Genomic DNA, 15,561 nt, shown 5'->3' on the forward strand with positions numbered 1-15,561 from the left:
TCCTCTCCTCAGCAGCCACTCATATCCTCCCCTTAGCAGCCTCCCCTTACCAGCCTCTCCTCTCCCCTTAGCAGCCTCCCCTCTCCAGCCTCTCCTCTCCTCAGCAGCCACTCATATCCTCCCCTTAGCAGCCTCCCCTTACCAGCCTCTCCCCTCCCCTTAGCAGCCTCCCCCCTCCCCTTAGCAGCCTCCCCTCTCCAGCCTCTCCCCTTAGCAGCCTCCCCTCTCCAGCCTCTCCTCTCCCCTTAGCAGCCTCCCCTCTCCAGCCTATCATCTCCTCAGCAGCCACTCATATCCTCCCCTCACCAGCCTCTCCTCTCCCCTTAGCAGCATCCCCTCTCATCTCCTCTCCAGCCTCTCATACCCTCCCCTTAGCAGCCTCCCCTCACCAGCCTCTCCTCTCCCCTTAGCAGCCTCCGTCTCCTCACACACATCAGCAGACTCCCGTCTCCTCTCTCACCTCACTCCTCTCTGCTGATTCCTCTCACACTGCCCGCCTCCTCTCCCTGCTCACCGCCGACTTCGGTATCTTCTCCCACAAGCATGGCATGCTGCTCAGCTCTGCAGTCTGCTCCAGTGCGCCTACATTCAGAAGAGCGCGCAGCATGTCACATGACCGGCGTCAGGACCATGATGCACTTGGGCCTGCCTGCTGCTTAAAAGTACAGCACCCATTTCTGGATGCCAGATGCACACTAACAAGTAATGCCCGGATAGCGGGCGGCCCTGTGCCCGAGACCCCCTCCCCCCGCAGCAGCCGTGGCTGAGGTAGGTGGGTGGGCGGGGTGACCTCCGAACCTTAAAAAAAAAAAAAAAAAAAAATTTTTAAAACTTGCTCAGGTGCCGCCCCCTCACATTGCCCCGCCCTAGGCACGTGCCCTCAAGTGCCTAGTGGCAAATACGGCCCTGAGTAGTTATATTCTTATACATAGGGGGCAGTATTATAGTAGCTATATTCTTGCACATAGGGGGCAGTATTATAGTAGTTATATTCTTGTACATAGGGAGTAGTATTATAGTAGTTATATTCTTGTACATAGGAGCAGTATTATAGTAGTTATATTCTTGCACATAGGGGGCAGTATTATAGTAGTTATATTTTTGTACATAGGGGCAGTATTATAGTAGTTATATTCTTGTATATAGGGGCAGTATTATAGTAGTTATATTCTTGTACATAGCGGTAGTATTATAGTAGTTATATTCTTGTACATAGGGGCAGTATTATAGTAGTTATATTCTTGTACATAGGGGCAGTATTATAGTTATATTCTTGTACATAGGAGCAGTATTATAGTAGATATATTCTTATACATAGGAGCAGTATTATAGTAGCTATATTCATGCACATAGGGGGCAGTATTATAGTAGTTATATTCTTGCACATAGGGGGCAGTATTATAGTAGTTATATTCTCGTACATAGGGGACAGTATTATAGTAGTTATATTCTTGTACATAGGGGCAGTATTATAGTAGTTATATTCTTGCACATAAGGGGCAGTATTATAGTAGTTATATTCTTGCACATAAGGGGCAGTATTATAGTAGTTATATTCTCGTACATAGGGGGCAGTATTATAGTAGTTATATTCTTGTACATAGGAGCAGTATTATAGTAGTTATATTCTTGCACATAAGGGGCAGTATTATAGTAGTTATATTCTTGCACATAGGGGGCAGTTTTATAGTAGTTATTTTCTTGTACATAGGAGCATTCTTATAGTAGCTATATTTTTATACATAGGGGGCAGTATTTTAATAGTTATATTCGTATTCATGAGGAGCTGTATTACAGTAATTATATTCTTGTACATAGGGGCAGTATTATGGTAGTTATGTTCTTGTGCATAGTGGCAGTATTATCTACTATATAATTGTCTAAGGGTCACTTCCGTCTGTCTTTCTGTCCGTCTGTCACAGATATTCATTGGTCGCGGCCTCTGTCTGTCATGGAAATCCAAGTCGCTGATTGGTCGTGGCAAAACGGCCATGACCAATCAGCGACGGCGATAGTCTGGCAGCGAAATGGCCGCTGCTTTACTGCCCTGCAGTCAGCGCTGAGCGCTCACACAGGGTTAATACCAGTGTTTATGGACCGCGGTGTAACGCACTCCATTAACGTATCTATTAACCCTGTGCGACCAACTTTTTACTATTGATGCTGCGTATGCAGCATCAATAGTAAAAAGATCTAATGTTACAAATAATTATAATAATAACAAAAAAACGTTATTCTCACCCTCCGACGTGTCGTCCTGTCCTCGGCAGTCCAAGCGGCAGGTTCCGGTGCCAAAGATACTATCCAAGAAGGACCTGCCATGATGTCACGGTCATGTGACCGCGACGTCATCACAGGTCCTGCGCTGATACCAACCCTGGGACCGGAAGCTGCCACGTGCACCGCACACAGGGCCATGACTTCAAGGGGCCTTCGGAAGGTGAGTATATGTTTATTTTTTATTTTAAGTCTGTATACTACATGGCTCTGTGCTGTATACTACATCGCTGTGCAATATACTACGTGGGTGGGCAATATACTACGTGCCTGGGCAATATACTACGTGGCTGGGCAATATACTACGTGGCTGGGCAATATACTACGTGGCTGGGCAATATACTATGTGCCTGGGCAATATACTACGTGGCTGGGCAATATACTACGTGGCTGGGCAATATACTACGTGGCTGGGCAATATACTATGTGCCTGGGCAATATACTACGTGGCTGGGCAATATACTATGTGCCTGGGCAATATACTACGTGGCTGGGCAATATACTACGTGGCTGGGCAACATACTACGTGGCTGGGCAATATACTTCGTGGCTGGGCAATATACTACTTGACTGGGCAATATACTACGTGGCTGGGCAATATACTACGTGGCTGGGCAATATACTACGTGCGTGGGCAATATACTACGTGGCTGGGAAATATACTACGTGGCTGGGCAATATACTACTTGACTGGGCAATATACTACGTGGCTGGGCAATATGCTACGTGCCTGGGCAACATACTATGTGGCTGGGCAATATACTACGTGACTGGGCAATATACTACGTGGCTGGGCAACATACTACGTGGCTGGGCAATATACTACGTGGTTGGGCAATATACTACGTTGCTGGCCAATATACTACGTGCCTGGGCAATATACTACGTGGCTGGGCAATATACTACATGACTGGGCAATATGCTACATGACTGGGCAATATACTACGTGGCTGGGCAATATACTACGTTCCTGGGCAATATACTACGTGGCTGGGCAATATACTACATGACTGGGCAATATGCTACATGACTGGGCAACATACTACGTGGTTGGGCAATATACTACGTGGCTGGGCAATATACTACGTTCCTGGGCAATATACTACGTGGCTGGGCAATATACTATGTGACTGGGCAATATACTACGTGGCTGGGCAATATACTACGTGGCTGGGTTATATACTACGTGGGTGGGCAATATACTACGTGGCTGGGCAATATACTACATGACTGTGCAATATACTACGTGGCTGGGCAATATACTACGTGGCTGGGCAATATTCTATGTGGCTGGACAATATACTACGTGGCTGGGCAATATAATACGTGGCTGGGCAATATACTATGTGGCTGGGCAATATACTACGTACCTGGGCAATATACTACGTGGCTGGGCAATATACTACGTGACTGGGCAATATACTACGTGACTGGGCAATATACTACGTGGCTGGGCAATATACTATGTGGCTGGGCAATATACTACGTGGCTGGGCAATATACTACGTGACTGGGCAATATACTACGTGACTGGGCAATATACTACGTGGCTGGGCAATATACTACGTGGCTGGGCAATATACTACGTGACTGGGCAATATACTACGTGGCTGGGCAATATACTATGTGGCTGGGCAATATACTACGTACCTGGGCAATATACTACGTGGCTGGGCAATATGCTACGTGACTGGGCAATATACTACGTGGCTGGGAAATATACTATGTGACTGGGCAATATACTACGTGGCTGGGCAATATACTATGTGACTGGCCAATATACTACGTGGCTGGGCAATATACTATGTGACTGGGCAATATACTACGTGGCTGGGCAATATACTACGTGGCTGGGCAATATACTACCTGACTGGGCAGTATACTACCTGACTGGGCAATATACTACGTGGCTGGGTTATATACTACATGGGTGGGCAATATACTACGTGGCTGGGCAATATACTACGTGGCTGGGCAATATACTACGTGGCTGGGCAATATACTACGTGACTGTGCAATATACTACGTGGCTGGGCAATATACTACGTGGCTGGGCAATATTCTATGTGGCTGGGCAATATACTACGTGACTGGGCAATATACTACGTACCTGGGCAATATACTACGTGGCTGGGCAATATACTACGTACCTGGGCAATATACTACGTGGCTGGGCAATATACTACGTGGCTGGACAATATACTACGTGGCTGGGCAATATACTACGTGACTGTGCAATATACTACGTGGCTGGGCAATATACTACGTGGCTGGGCAATATTCTATGTGGCTGGGCAATATACTACGTACCTGGGCAATATACTACGTGGCTGGGCAATATACTACGTACCTGGGCAATATACTACGTGGCTGGGCAATATACTACGTGGCTGGACAATATACTACGTGGCTGGGCAATATACTACGTACCTGGGCAATATACTACGTGGCTGGGCAATATACTACGTGGCTGGGCAATATTCTATGTGGCTGGGCAATATACTACGTGGCTGGGCAATATACTACGTACCTGGGCAATATACTACGTGGCTGGGCAATATACTACGTGGCTGGGCAATATACTACGTGGCTGGGCAATATACTACGTGGCTGGGCAATATACTACGTGGCTGGGCAATATACTACATGGACATGCATATTCTAGAATACCTGATGCGTTAGAATCGGGCCACCATCTAGTAGTAGTTATATTCTTGTACATAGGAGCAGTATTATTGTAGATATATTCTTGTATATAGGTGGCAGTAGTATGGTAGATATATTATTTTACATAGGGGGCAGTATTATAGTAGTTATATTCTTGTACCAATATCCTTGTTCTTACCATCCCTTTGGTCTGCTGGTTCCCAGTACACTGAATCCGACCAGCACGATATCATGAGATTTGCAGAACTCCAGTAATTTGCTCTGATTGAGGAATATGTGACATTCCACCTGTGCAGAGATATAATGGCTCATTACTATATATAACAGTGCGGATAATATGACTTATTTAAAGAACATTTCACTGTAAACAACATATTGATGGCAAAATATTAAAGCAACATGGCTTCTTGTTTTCCAGAAACAGCGCCACAACTGTCTATGGGTTATATCTGGTATTGCAATACCGCACAACCTGTAAGGAAGATTGGCACTTTTTCTAATTTTTTAGGATATTATGTGTGATTGATCCTTACTGGTCGGTGATATGTACCTGGTTGCACACTGGTTTGTACTTGAGTCCTGGCATGTTGAGAATCAGCTCCAGTTGCCGGCGGTTAAAATTAGAGACTCCGATGGATCGGACGAGGCCGGCGTCTCTGCACGCTTCCATAGCCTAGAGGTTATGGTAAGATAATTAGAGAGATGCTCCATCCGAAAATGGGAATCTTACCCCGTATGGTGGAGGAGAAATCATTCTCCCCACAGTCACCAATAATCTTTCATATATTTTACCTTCCATGTTTCTCGGATATCTGTGTTATGAAAAACCAATTTCCCATTTTCGTCTGTGGGATAGAGATCATCTCCGGGCTGGAGGGAAAAAATAGAGTTCACCTATAATGTCTTCTGCTCTGATCTGATTGGGAGCCACGGCCGATCCCACACACATATATCTACAAACCTTAAACTCCACAGGGTGGTGGATCAGGAAGAGATCCATGTAATCCAGCTGCAGATCCTTCAGAGATTTCTCCAGCCCCAGTCGGACCCTCTCTGGAGTGTGGTTATTACCTGAAAGCTGCAGAATAAATTAAAAACCTGTAACAGCTCGTCATCGCCACCTAGTGGCCATGTTAAAGTGAAAAGAATATTTTGATTGGTCACCTTCCCAGTGTAAAAAATGTCTTCCCTCTTCACAGTCCCATCCGCAATCTTTGATCTAATGGCTTGGCCGATCTGGACCTCATTCCCGTATGAAAAGGCGCAGTCGATGTGGCGGTATCCAGCGTCAATGGCGACCTTGGTGCTCTCACCGGACAGTTCTTTGGTGTACTTAGCCTAATAAGATGCAATTTTTATAAATCTCATTGTTTCCCTATGGGGTAAATGAAACACGGAGTGATGGCACAGTGTCTCAAATGGGGGAACATCGAGGTGGCGAGAGGCCAGCAGTAATGCCGCTTTGCTTTGGATTCAGTGCAGTATTTTATATCTGATGCACTCACCGTTTCCGGGGCATAGGTGCCAAATCCGATCACCGGCATTTTATTCCCATCGTTCAGCACCACGTAGGAGTCCGGCTTCAGAGCCATGGTGTAATGTGTCCCAGTGTCTCACAGTGCACAAGGTGCTGCCTGTATTTTGTCTAGCCCTTCCCCAACCGTACAGCCCGTCCTATAGGTTAGTGAAGGCGGACGCCTATTCGGCAGGGATTCTGCATTGCTTAGTAGCTACATAAACACATGTGATGGGAAAATTGAAGGGAGATGTCACGGGAAAACTGCTGAAGGATGTGTCTTCCTGATTGTTTAATAAGAAGTACTGTAAATAAGAAAAAAAAACAAAACATAAAGCATGAGAGAATCTGCCTTTAAAGGGGAAAAGTTTCCTCCTGATCCCACATAAGCATCAAACTGGAACAACATGATCCAGAGTGTCAATCAGACCGGATCACCAACCAGGATCACAAGTGTAGATCATAAAGGACAAACGTTAATGATCCCTGTTAGTAGTCGAGTTCCTGCCGCTGCACAGGGGGAATCTCGAACCGTGTCCGCTGCAGTCTCCCATTCTCCTCCAGCCGCAGTGGAGACGTCGGTGCCAGCGTCTGGCTCAGGCAGATACTGTGCGCTTGGTTACTGCTGCCTTTCCAGGCTCTGCCTTTGTAGCCAGCACTGATCAGCGGCATGCAGGCCTTTCAGGGACTAATCCCTGCTTTTCCCATACTGAGCATGCCCACAGGACGACCTCTCATTGGAGGTCAGGGGTCACACGCTCAGGTCCTGTAGCAGCTCCTATTGGACCATTAGGAAGGTCCTTGAGAGCTACAGCTATAAAAGGCTTGCATGGCCGAACAGCAATGCGCTAGTATAAAATTGATATCGTGTGTGTGTAGATGAATGTCTGTCGATGGATGAAAGCTCCTTAATCATTCCCATTCCTAGTGATGATGACTGCTCGCGAATGGTGAAAGCTACCTAGCACCCGACAGTGCTACCTGCACACTTAGAACACGTTTCTGCTTCTATTCGCAGTGCACGCCTGTATGGCACTGAGGGTAATCAGTGCGCTTTCCTGACAGCCGGTCAGTGTACATAGTTATTAAGGTTGAAGGAAGACTTTAAGTCCATCTAGTTCAACCCATAGCCTAACCTAACATGCCCTAACATGTTGATCCAGAGGAAGGCAAAAAAAAACCATGTGGCAAAGAGTAAGCTCCACCTTGGGGAAAAAAATTCCTTCCCGACTCCACATACGGCAATCAGACTAGTTCCCTGGATCAACGCCCTATCAAGGAATCTAGTGTATATACCCTGTAACATTATACTTTTCCAGAAATGTATCCTGTCCCTTCTTAAATTTAAGTAATGAATCACTCATTACAACATCATACGGCAGAGAGTTCCATAGTCTCACTGCTCTTACAGTAAAGAATCCGCGTCTGTTATTATGCTTACACCTTTTTTCCTCCAAACGTAGAGGATGCCCCCTTGTCCCTGTTTCAGGTCTATGATTAAAAAGATCATCAGAAAGGTCTTTGTACTGCCCCCTCATATATTTATACATTAAAATAAGATCACCCCTTAGTCTTCGTTTTTCCAAACTAAATAGCCCCAAGTGTAATAACCTATCTTGGTATTGCAGACCCCCCAGTCCTCTAATAACCTTGGTCGCTCTTCTCTGCACCCGCTCTAGTTCAGCTATGTCTTTCTTATACACCGGAGACCAGAACTGTGCACAGTATTCTAAGTGTGGTCGAACAAGTGACTTGTATAGAGGTAAAATTATGTTCTCCTCATGAGCATCTATGCCTCTTTTAATGCATCCCATTATTTTATTTGCCTTTGTAGCAGCTGCCTGACACTGGCCACTGAATTTAAGTTTGTCATCCACCCATACACCCAGTTCTTTTTCATTGACGGTTTTGCCCAGAGTTCTAGAATTAAGCACATAGTTATACATCTTATTACTTCTACCCAAGTGCATGACCTTACATTTATCCCCATTAAAGCTCATTTGCCATTTATCAGCCCAAGCTTCTAGTTTACATAAATCATCCTGTAATATAAAATTGTCCTCCTCTGTATTGATTACCCTGCAGAGTTTAGTGTCATCTGCAAATATTGAAATTCTACTCTGAATGCCCCCTACAAGGTCATTAATAAATATGTTAAAAAGAAGAGGGCCCAAAACTGACCCCTGTGGTACCCCACTGCTAACCGCTACCCAGTCCGAGTGTGCTCCATTAATAACCACCCTTTGTTTTCTATCCCTGAGCCAGCTCTCAACCCACTTACACATATTTTCCCCTATCCCCATTATTCTCATTTTATGTATCAACCTTTTGTGTGGCACCGTATCAAAAGCTTTTGAAAAGTCCATATACACTACATCCACTGGGTTCCCTTGGTCCAATCCGGAACTTACCTCTTCATAGAAACTGATCAAATTAGTCTGACAGGAACGGTCCCTAGTAAACCCGTGCTGATACTGGGTCATGAGGTTATTCCTCTTCAGATACTCCAGTATAGCGTCCCTTAGAATGCCCTCCAGGATTTTACCCACAGTAGATGTTAAGCTTACTGGCCTATAATTTCCGAGTTCAGTTTTTGTTCCCTTTTTGAATATTGGCACCACATTTGCTATACGCCAGTCCTGTGGTACAGACCCTGTTATTATGGAGTCTTTAAAGATTAAAAATAATGGTCTATCAATGACTGTACTTAATTCCTGCAGTACTCGAGGGTGTATCCCATCCGGGCCTGGAGATTTGTCAATTTTAGTGATTTTTAGACGCCGCCGCACTTCCTGCTGGGTTAAGCAGGTGACATTTAATGGGGAATTTTTATCACTAGTCATTTTGTCTGCCATGGGATTTTCTTGTGTAAATACTGATGAAAAAAGTCATTTAGCATATTGGCTTTTTCCTCATCCTCATCCACCATTTCACCCAGACTATTTTTAAGGGGGCCAACACTATCATTTTTTAGTTTCTTACTATTTATGTAGTTAAAGAATATTTTGGGATTATTTTTACTCTCTCTGGCAATGAGTCTCTCTGTCTCAATCTTTGCTGCCTTGATTTGCTTTTTACAGAATTTATTTAATTTTCTGTATTTATTTAATGCCTCCTCATTACCTACTTCCTTTAATTCTCTAAATGCTTTCTTTTTGTCACTTATTGCACACCTTACAGCTCTATTTAGCCATATTGGTTTCCTCCTATTTCTAGTATGTTTATTCCCATACGGTATATACTGTGCACAGGTCCTATCCAGGATGCTAATAAACGTCTCCCATTTTCTTTGTGTATTTTTGTGTCTCAGGATATCGTCCCAGTTAATTGCACCAAGATCCTCTCTCATCCGTTGGAAATTTGCCCTCCTGAAGTTGAGTGTCCTTGTAACCCCTCTATTACACATCTTTTTAAAGGATACATGAAAACTTACTATTTTGTGATCGCTATTTCCCAAGTAACCCCCAACTCTTATATTTGCTATGCGGTCTGGCCTGTTGGTTAATATTAGGTCTAGCAGTGCCCCCCTTCTTGTTGGGTCCTGAACCAGTTGTGAAAGGTAATTGTCTCTCATAGTTGTCAAAAACCGATTACCTTTGCTGGAACTGCAGGTTTCTGTTCCCCAATCTATTTCAGGGTAGTTGAAGTCCCCCATAATAATGACTTCTCCTTGAGTCGCAGCTTCATCTATTTGCTTTACGAGGATATTCTCCATTGCTTCCATTATTTTTGGAGATTTATAACAAACCCCTATCAGTAATTTATTATTTTTTCCCCCTCTCCTTATCTCCACCCACAGGGATTCTACATTTTCATTAAATTCACCTATATTATCAGTGTAGGGTGGGAATTCCCGCTTGGACTCAGCATCTGACTCGGGGCGTCCTCAGGCGCGGGCTCAAAAGCCACCGAGGGTCAGAGCGAGTCCAATCACCAGTTTAGTGGGGGTGATTCTTAGCGATCCCACTAGTGTCTTCCAGCTGCACCCTGTGACTGCTAACAGGGCGCAGCGTATTTAAAGCGACTCTGAAGCAACAGTGTTCGCTACCATTCACACTGGGTGAGGTCTAACCCACAAGTGAGCAAGCGTCCATCCGCCATTACTCAGCAGCAGGTGCCATCTCTGCACGGTGGACCCCAGCGAACGCACCTCATATTCTCTAATATTATTATTTGGTGCATTCCGCCAGTCCTAACAGATGCCAAGTGTCAATCACAACAAATCGTCATCCAGAAATTCTGAGTGTTGATCATAATAACCATGATCCAGACTGTCGATCAGACTGATTCAATATTTGTAATCCCTAGTGTGGGATCAGACAGGATCAACATTCATAACCGCGAGAGTCAATCAGACTGGATCAAACATCTACAATAGTGAGTGTTGATATTAACCCCTTAAGCCCCAAGGGTGGTTTGCACGTTAATGACCGGGCCAATTTTTACAATTCTGACCACTGTCCCTTTATGAGGTTTTAACTCTGGAACACTTCCACGGATCTTGGCGATTCTGACTTTGTTTTCTCGTGACATATTGTACTTCATGATAGTGGTAAAATTTCTTCGATATAACTTGCGTTTATTTGTGAAAAAAATGGAAATTTGGTGAAAATTTTGAAAATTTCTCAATTTTCTATCTTTGAGTTTTTATGCCTTTAAATCACAGAGATATGTCATGTAAAATAATTAATAAGTAACATTTCCCACATGTCTACTTTACATCAGCACAATTTTGGAACCAAAAATATTTTTTGTTAGGGAGTTATAAGGTTTAAAAGTTGACCAGCAATTTCTCATTTTTACAACACCAATATTTTTTAGGGACCACATCACATTTGAAGTCATTTTGAGGGGTCTATATTATAGAAAATAACAAAGTGTGACACCATTCTAAAAACTGCACCCCTCAAGGTGCTCAAAATCACATTCCAGAAGTTTATTAACCCTTCAGGTGTTTTACAGGAATTTTTGGAATGTTTTAAAAAAAATTAACATTTAACTTTTTTCACAAAAAATTTACTTCAGCTCCAATTTGTTTTATTTTCCCAAGGGTAAGAGAAGAAACTGGACCCCAAAAGTTGTTGTGCCATTTGTTCTGAGTACGCTGATACCCCACATGTGGGGGTAAACCACTGTTTGGGCGCATGGCAGAGCTCGGAAGGGAAGGAGCGCCGTTTGACTATTCAAAGCAATATTGACTGGAATTGAGATAGGACGCCATGTTGCGATTGGAGAGCCCCTGATGTGCCTAAACTTTGAACCCCCCACAAGTGACACCATTTTGGAAAGTAGACCCCCTAAGGAACTTATTTAGATGTGTGGTGAGCACTTTAATCCACCAAGTGCTTCACAGAAGTTTATAATGCAGAGCCGTAAAAATAAAAAATCATATTTTTTCACAAGTATTATCTTTTCGCCCCCAATTTTTTATTTTCCCAAGGGTAAGAGAAGAAATTGGACCTCAAAAGTTGTTGTGCCATTTGTTCTGAGTATGCCGATACCCCACATGTGGGGGTAAACCACTGTTTGTGCGCACGGCAGAGCTCGGAAGGGAAGGAGCGCCGTTTGACTTTTCAATGCAAAATTGACTGGAATTGAGATGGGACGCCATGTTGCGTTTGGAGAGCCCCTGATGTGCCTAAACATTGAAACCCCACACAATTGACACCATTTTGGAAAGTAGACCCCCTAAGGAATGTATCTAGATGTGTGATGAGCACTTTAACCCACCAAGTGCTTCACAGAAGTTTATAATGCAGAGCCGTAAAAATAAAAAATCATATTTTTTCACAAATATGATCTTTTCGCCCCCAATGTTTTATTTTCCCATGGGTAAGAGAAGAAATTGGACCCCAATAGTTGTTGTGCCATTTGTTCTGAGTATGCCGATACCCCACATGTGGGGGTGAACCACTGTTTGGGCACATGGCAGAGCTTGGAAGGGAAGGAGCGCCATTTGACTTTTCAATGCAAAATTGACTGGAATTGAGATGGAACACCATGTCACATTTGGAGAGCCCCTGATGGGCCTAAACATTGAAATCCCCCCCCCAAGTGACACCATTTTGGAAAGTAGACCCCCTAAGGAACTTATCTAGCTGTGTTTTGACAGCTTTGAACCCCCAAGTGTTTCACTACAGTTTATAATGCAGAGCCGTGGAAATAAAAATTATTTTTTTTTCACAAAAATTATATTTTAGTCCCCAGTTTGGGATTTTCCCAAGGGTAACAGGAGAAATTCGACCCCAAACATTGTTATCCAGTTCGTCCTGAGTAAGCTGACACCCCATATGTGGGGAAGAACCACCGTTTGGGCGCATGGCAGAGCTCGGAAGGGAAGGAGCGCCATTTGGAATGCAGACTTAGATGGATTGGTCTGCAGGTGTCACGTTGCATTTGCAGAGCCCCTGATGCACCTAAACAGTAGAAACCCCCCAGAAGTTTCACCATTTTGGAAAGTAGACCCCCTAAGGAACTTATCTTGATGTGTTTTGACAGCTTTGAACCCCCAAGTGTTTCACTACAGTTTATAACACAGAGTCGTGAAAATAAAAATTATTTTTTTTCCCACAAAAATGTTTTTTTAGACCCCCAAATTTTTATTTTCCCAAGGGTAACCAGAGAAATTGGACCCAAATAGTTGTTGTCCAATTTGTCCTGAGTATGCTGATACCCCATATGTTGTGGTAAACCCCTGTTTGGGCGCACAGGAGAGCTCGGAAAGGAAGGACCACTGTTTTACTTTTTCAACGCAGAATTGGCTTTGAGATCGGACGCCATGTCGCGTTTGGAGAGCCCTGATGTGCCTAAACAGTAAAAAACCCCAATTCTAACTGAAACCCTAACCCCAACACACCCCTAACCCTAACCACACTGTTGTGAATTCTGTGGCAGAGCTCCCTCTTGTGGTCACAAGTGGTACTTCGGCTGATTCTCTCTGTGATCTTCCGTTGGTGGAGAAAAGTGGTACTGCGGCTTCTGAGTTTCCTTCCTCAGGTGATATGGTGAAGTCATTAGGTGCTACCCTATTTAACTCCACCTGGTGCTTGGATCCTTGCTTCCAGTCAATGTTCTAGTGTTGGACCTGTTTCCTCCTGGAGTGTTCCTGTGGCCTGCTTATCTGCATAGCTAAGTTCCTCTTTGCTATTTGTTTGCTGTTTTTTCTATTCCAGCTTGTCAATTTGTTTTTTCTGCTAGCTGGAAGCTCTGGGACGCAGAGGATGTACCTCTGTGCCGTTAGTTCGGTACGGAGGGTCTTTTTGCCCCCTTTGCGTGGATTTTGTAGGGTTTTGTGTTGACCGCAAAGTTGCCTTTTCTATCCTCGCTCTGTTCAGGAAGTTGGGCCTCACTTTGCTAAATCTATTTCATCTCTACGTTTGTCTTTTCATCTTAACTCACAGTCATTATATGTGGGGGCTGCCTTTTCCTTTGGGGTATTTCTCTGAGGCAAGGTAGGCTTATTTTCCATCTTCAGGCTAGCTAGTTTCTCAGGCCGTGCCGAGTTGCATAGGTAGCGTTAGGCGCAATCCACGGCTGCCTCTAGTTGTGTTGGAGAGGATTAGGGATTGCGGTCAACAGAGTTCCCACGTCTCAGAGCTCGTTCTTATTTTTTAGGTTATTGCCAGGTCACTGTATGTGCACTGACCTCTATGTCCTTTGTGGTACTGAATTACCAGCCATAACACCACACCCCTAACCCTGACACACCTCTAACCCTAATCCCAACCGTAAATGTAACCCTAACCCTAACTTTAGCCCCAACCCTAACTTTAGCCCCAACCCTAACTTTAGCCCCAACCCTAACCCTAACTTTAGCCCCAACCCTAACCCTAGCCTCAACCCTAGCCCCAACCCTAACCCCAACCCTAGCCCCAACCCTAATCCTAACCCCAACCCTAGCCCTAACCCCAACCCTAACCCTAGCCCTAACCGCAACCCTAACCTTAACCCTAGCCCTAACCCTAGCCCTAACCCTAGCCCTAACCCTAATGGGAAAATGGAAATAAATACATTTTTTAAATTTTTTAATGTTTCCCTAACTAAGGTGGTGATGAATGGGGGTTTGATTTACTTTTATAGCTGGTTTTTTAGCTGATTTTTATGATTGGCAGTGTGTGACACACTAAAAGACGCTTTTTATTGCAAAAAATATATTTTGCGTTACCACATTTTGAGACCTATAATTTTTCCATATTTTGGTCCACAGAGTCATGTGAGGTCTTGTTTGTTTGCGGGACGAGTTGACGTTTTTATTGATAACATTTTCGGGCATGTGACATTTTTTGATCGCTTTTTATTCTGATTTTTGTGAGGCAGAATGACCAAAAACCAGCTATTCATGATTTTTTTTTCTAGGGGGAAGGCGTTTATACCGTTCTGCGTTTAGTAAAATGGATAAAGGAGTTTAATTCTTCGGGTCAGTACGTTTACAGCGATACCTCATTTATATAATTTTTTTATGTTTTGGCGCTTTTGTACGATAAAAACTATTTTATTGAAGAAATAATTATTTTTGCATCGCTTTATTCTGAGGACTGTAACTTTTTTATTTTTTTGCTGATGATGCTGTATGGCAGCTCGTTTTTTGCGGGACAAGATGAGGTTTTCAGCGGTACTATGGTTATTTATATCCGTCTTTTTGATCGTGTGTTATTCCACTTTTTGTTTGGCGGTATGATAATAAAGCGTTGTTTTTTGCCTCGTTTTTTTTTTTTTTCTTTACGGTGTTCACTGAAGGGGTTAACTAGTGGGACAGATTTATAGGTCGGGTCGTTACGGATGCTGCGATACTAAATATGTTTATTTATTTGTTTTTTTTATTTAGATAAAGAAATGTATTTATGGGAACAATATTTTTTTTTCTTTATTTAGGTTTTTTTTTTACACATCTAAAAAAAAATATTTTTTTTTCCTTTTTTACTTTATCCCAGGGGGAACATCACTGTATAGCAGTGTTCCCCAACTCCAGTCCTGAAGAGCCACCAACAGGTCATGTTTTCAGGATTTCCTTAGTATTGCACAGGTGATGGATTTATTGCCTGTGCAGGTGATGCAATTATCACCTGTGCAATACTAAGGAAATCCTGAAATCATGACCTGTT

The 15,561-nt window shown here is 43.7% G+C and overlaps 1 protein-coding gene across 4 annotated transcripts in view; it reads right to left on the bottom strand.

The window, feature by feature from the left end:
• LOC138675136 (aldo-keto reductase family 1 member C1-like) overlaps positions 1 to 6,606 on the bottom strand; it is a 184,130-nt gene extending 177,524 nt beyond the window's left edge. For 3 of the 4 annotated variants that reach the window (XM_069763135.1, XM_069763141.1, XM_069763134.1), the window contains exons 1-6: positions 6,450 to 6,606; positions 6,109 to 6,282; positions 5,906 to 6,022; positions 5,737 to 5,814; positions 5,495 to 5,617; positions 5,123 to 5,232 (exon numbers count right to left, since the gene is read on the bottom strand). In XM_069763135.1, the coding sequence (XP_069619236.1) occupies positions 5,123 to 5,232; positions 5,495 to 5,617; positions 5,737 to 5,814; positions 5,906 to 6,022; positions 6,109 to 6,282; positions 6,450 to 6,536 (689 nt within the window). In that variant the 5' untranslated portion in view covers positions 6,537 to 6,606. The remainder of the gene's footprint in view (positions 1 to 5,122; positions 5,233 to 5,494; positions 5,618 to 5,736; positions 5,815 to 5,905; positions 6,023 to 6,108; positions 6,283 to 6,449) is intronic. The other variant, XM_069763132.1, reaches the window with a different exon arrangement.
• Between the last annotated feature and the right edge of the window lie 8,955 nt (positions 6,607 to 15,561).

Source organism: Ranitomeya imitator, chromosome 4, assembly GCF_032444005.1.
Source record: "Ranitomeya imitator isolate aRanImi1 chromosome 4, aRanImi1.pri, whole genome shotgun sequence".
Classification (NCBI taxonomy): domain Eukaryota; kingdom Metazoa; phylum Chordata; class Amphibia; order Anura; family Dendrobatidae; genus Ranitomeya; species Ranitomeya imitator.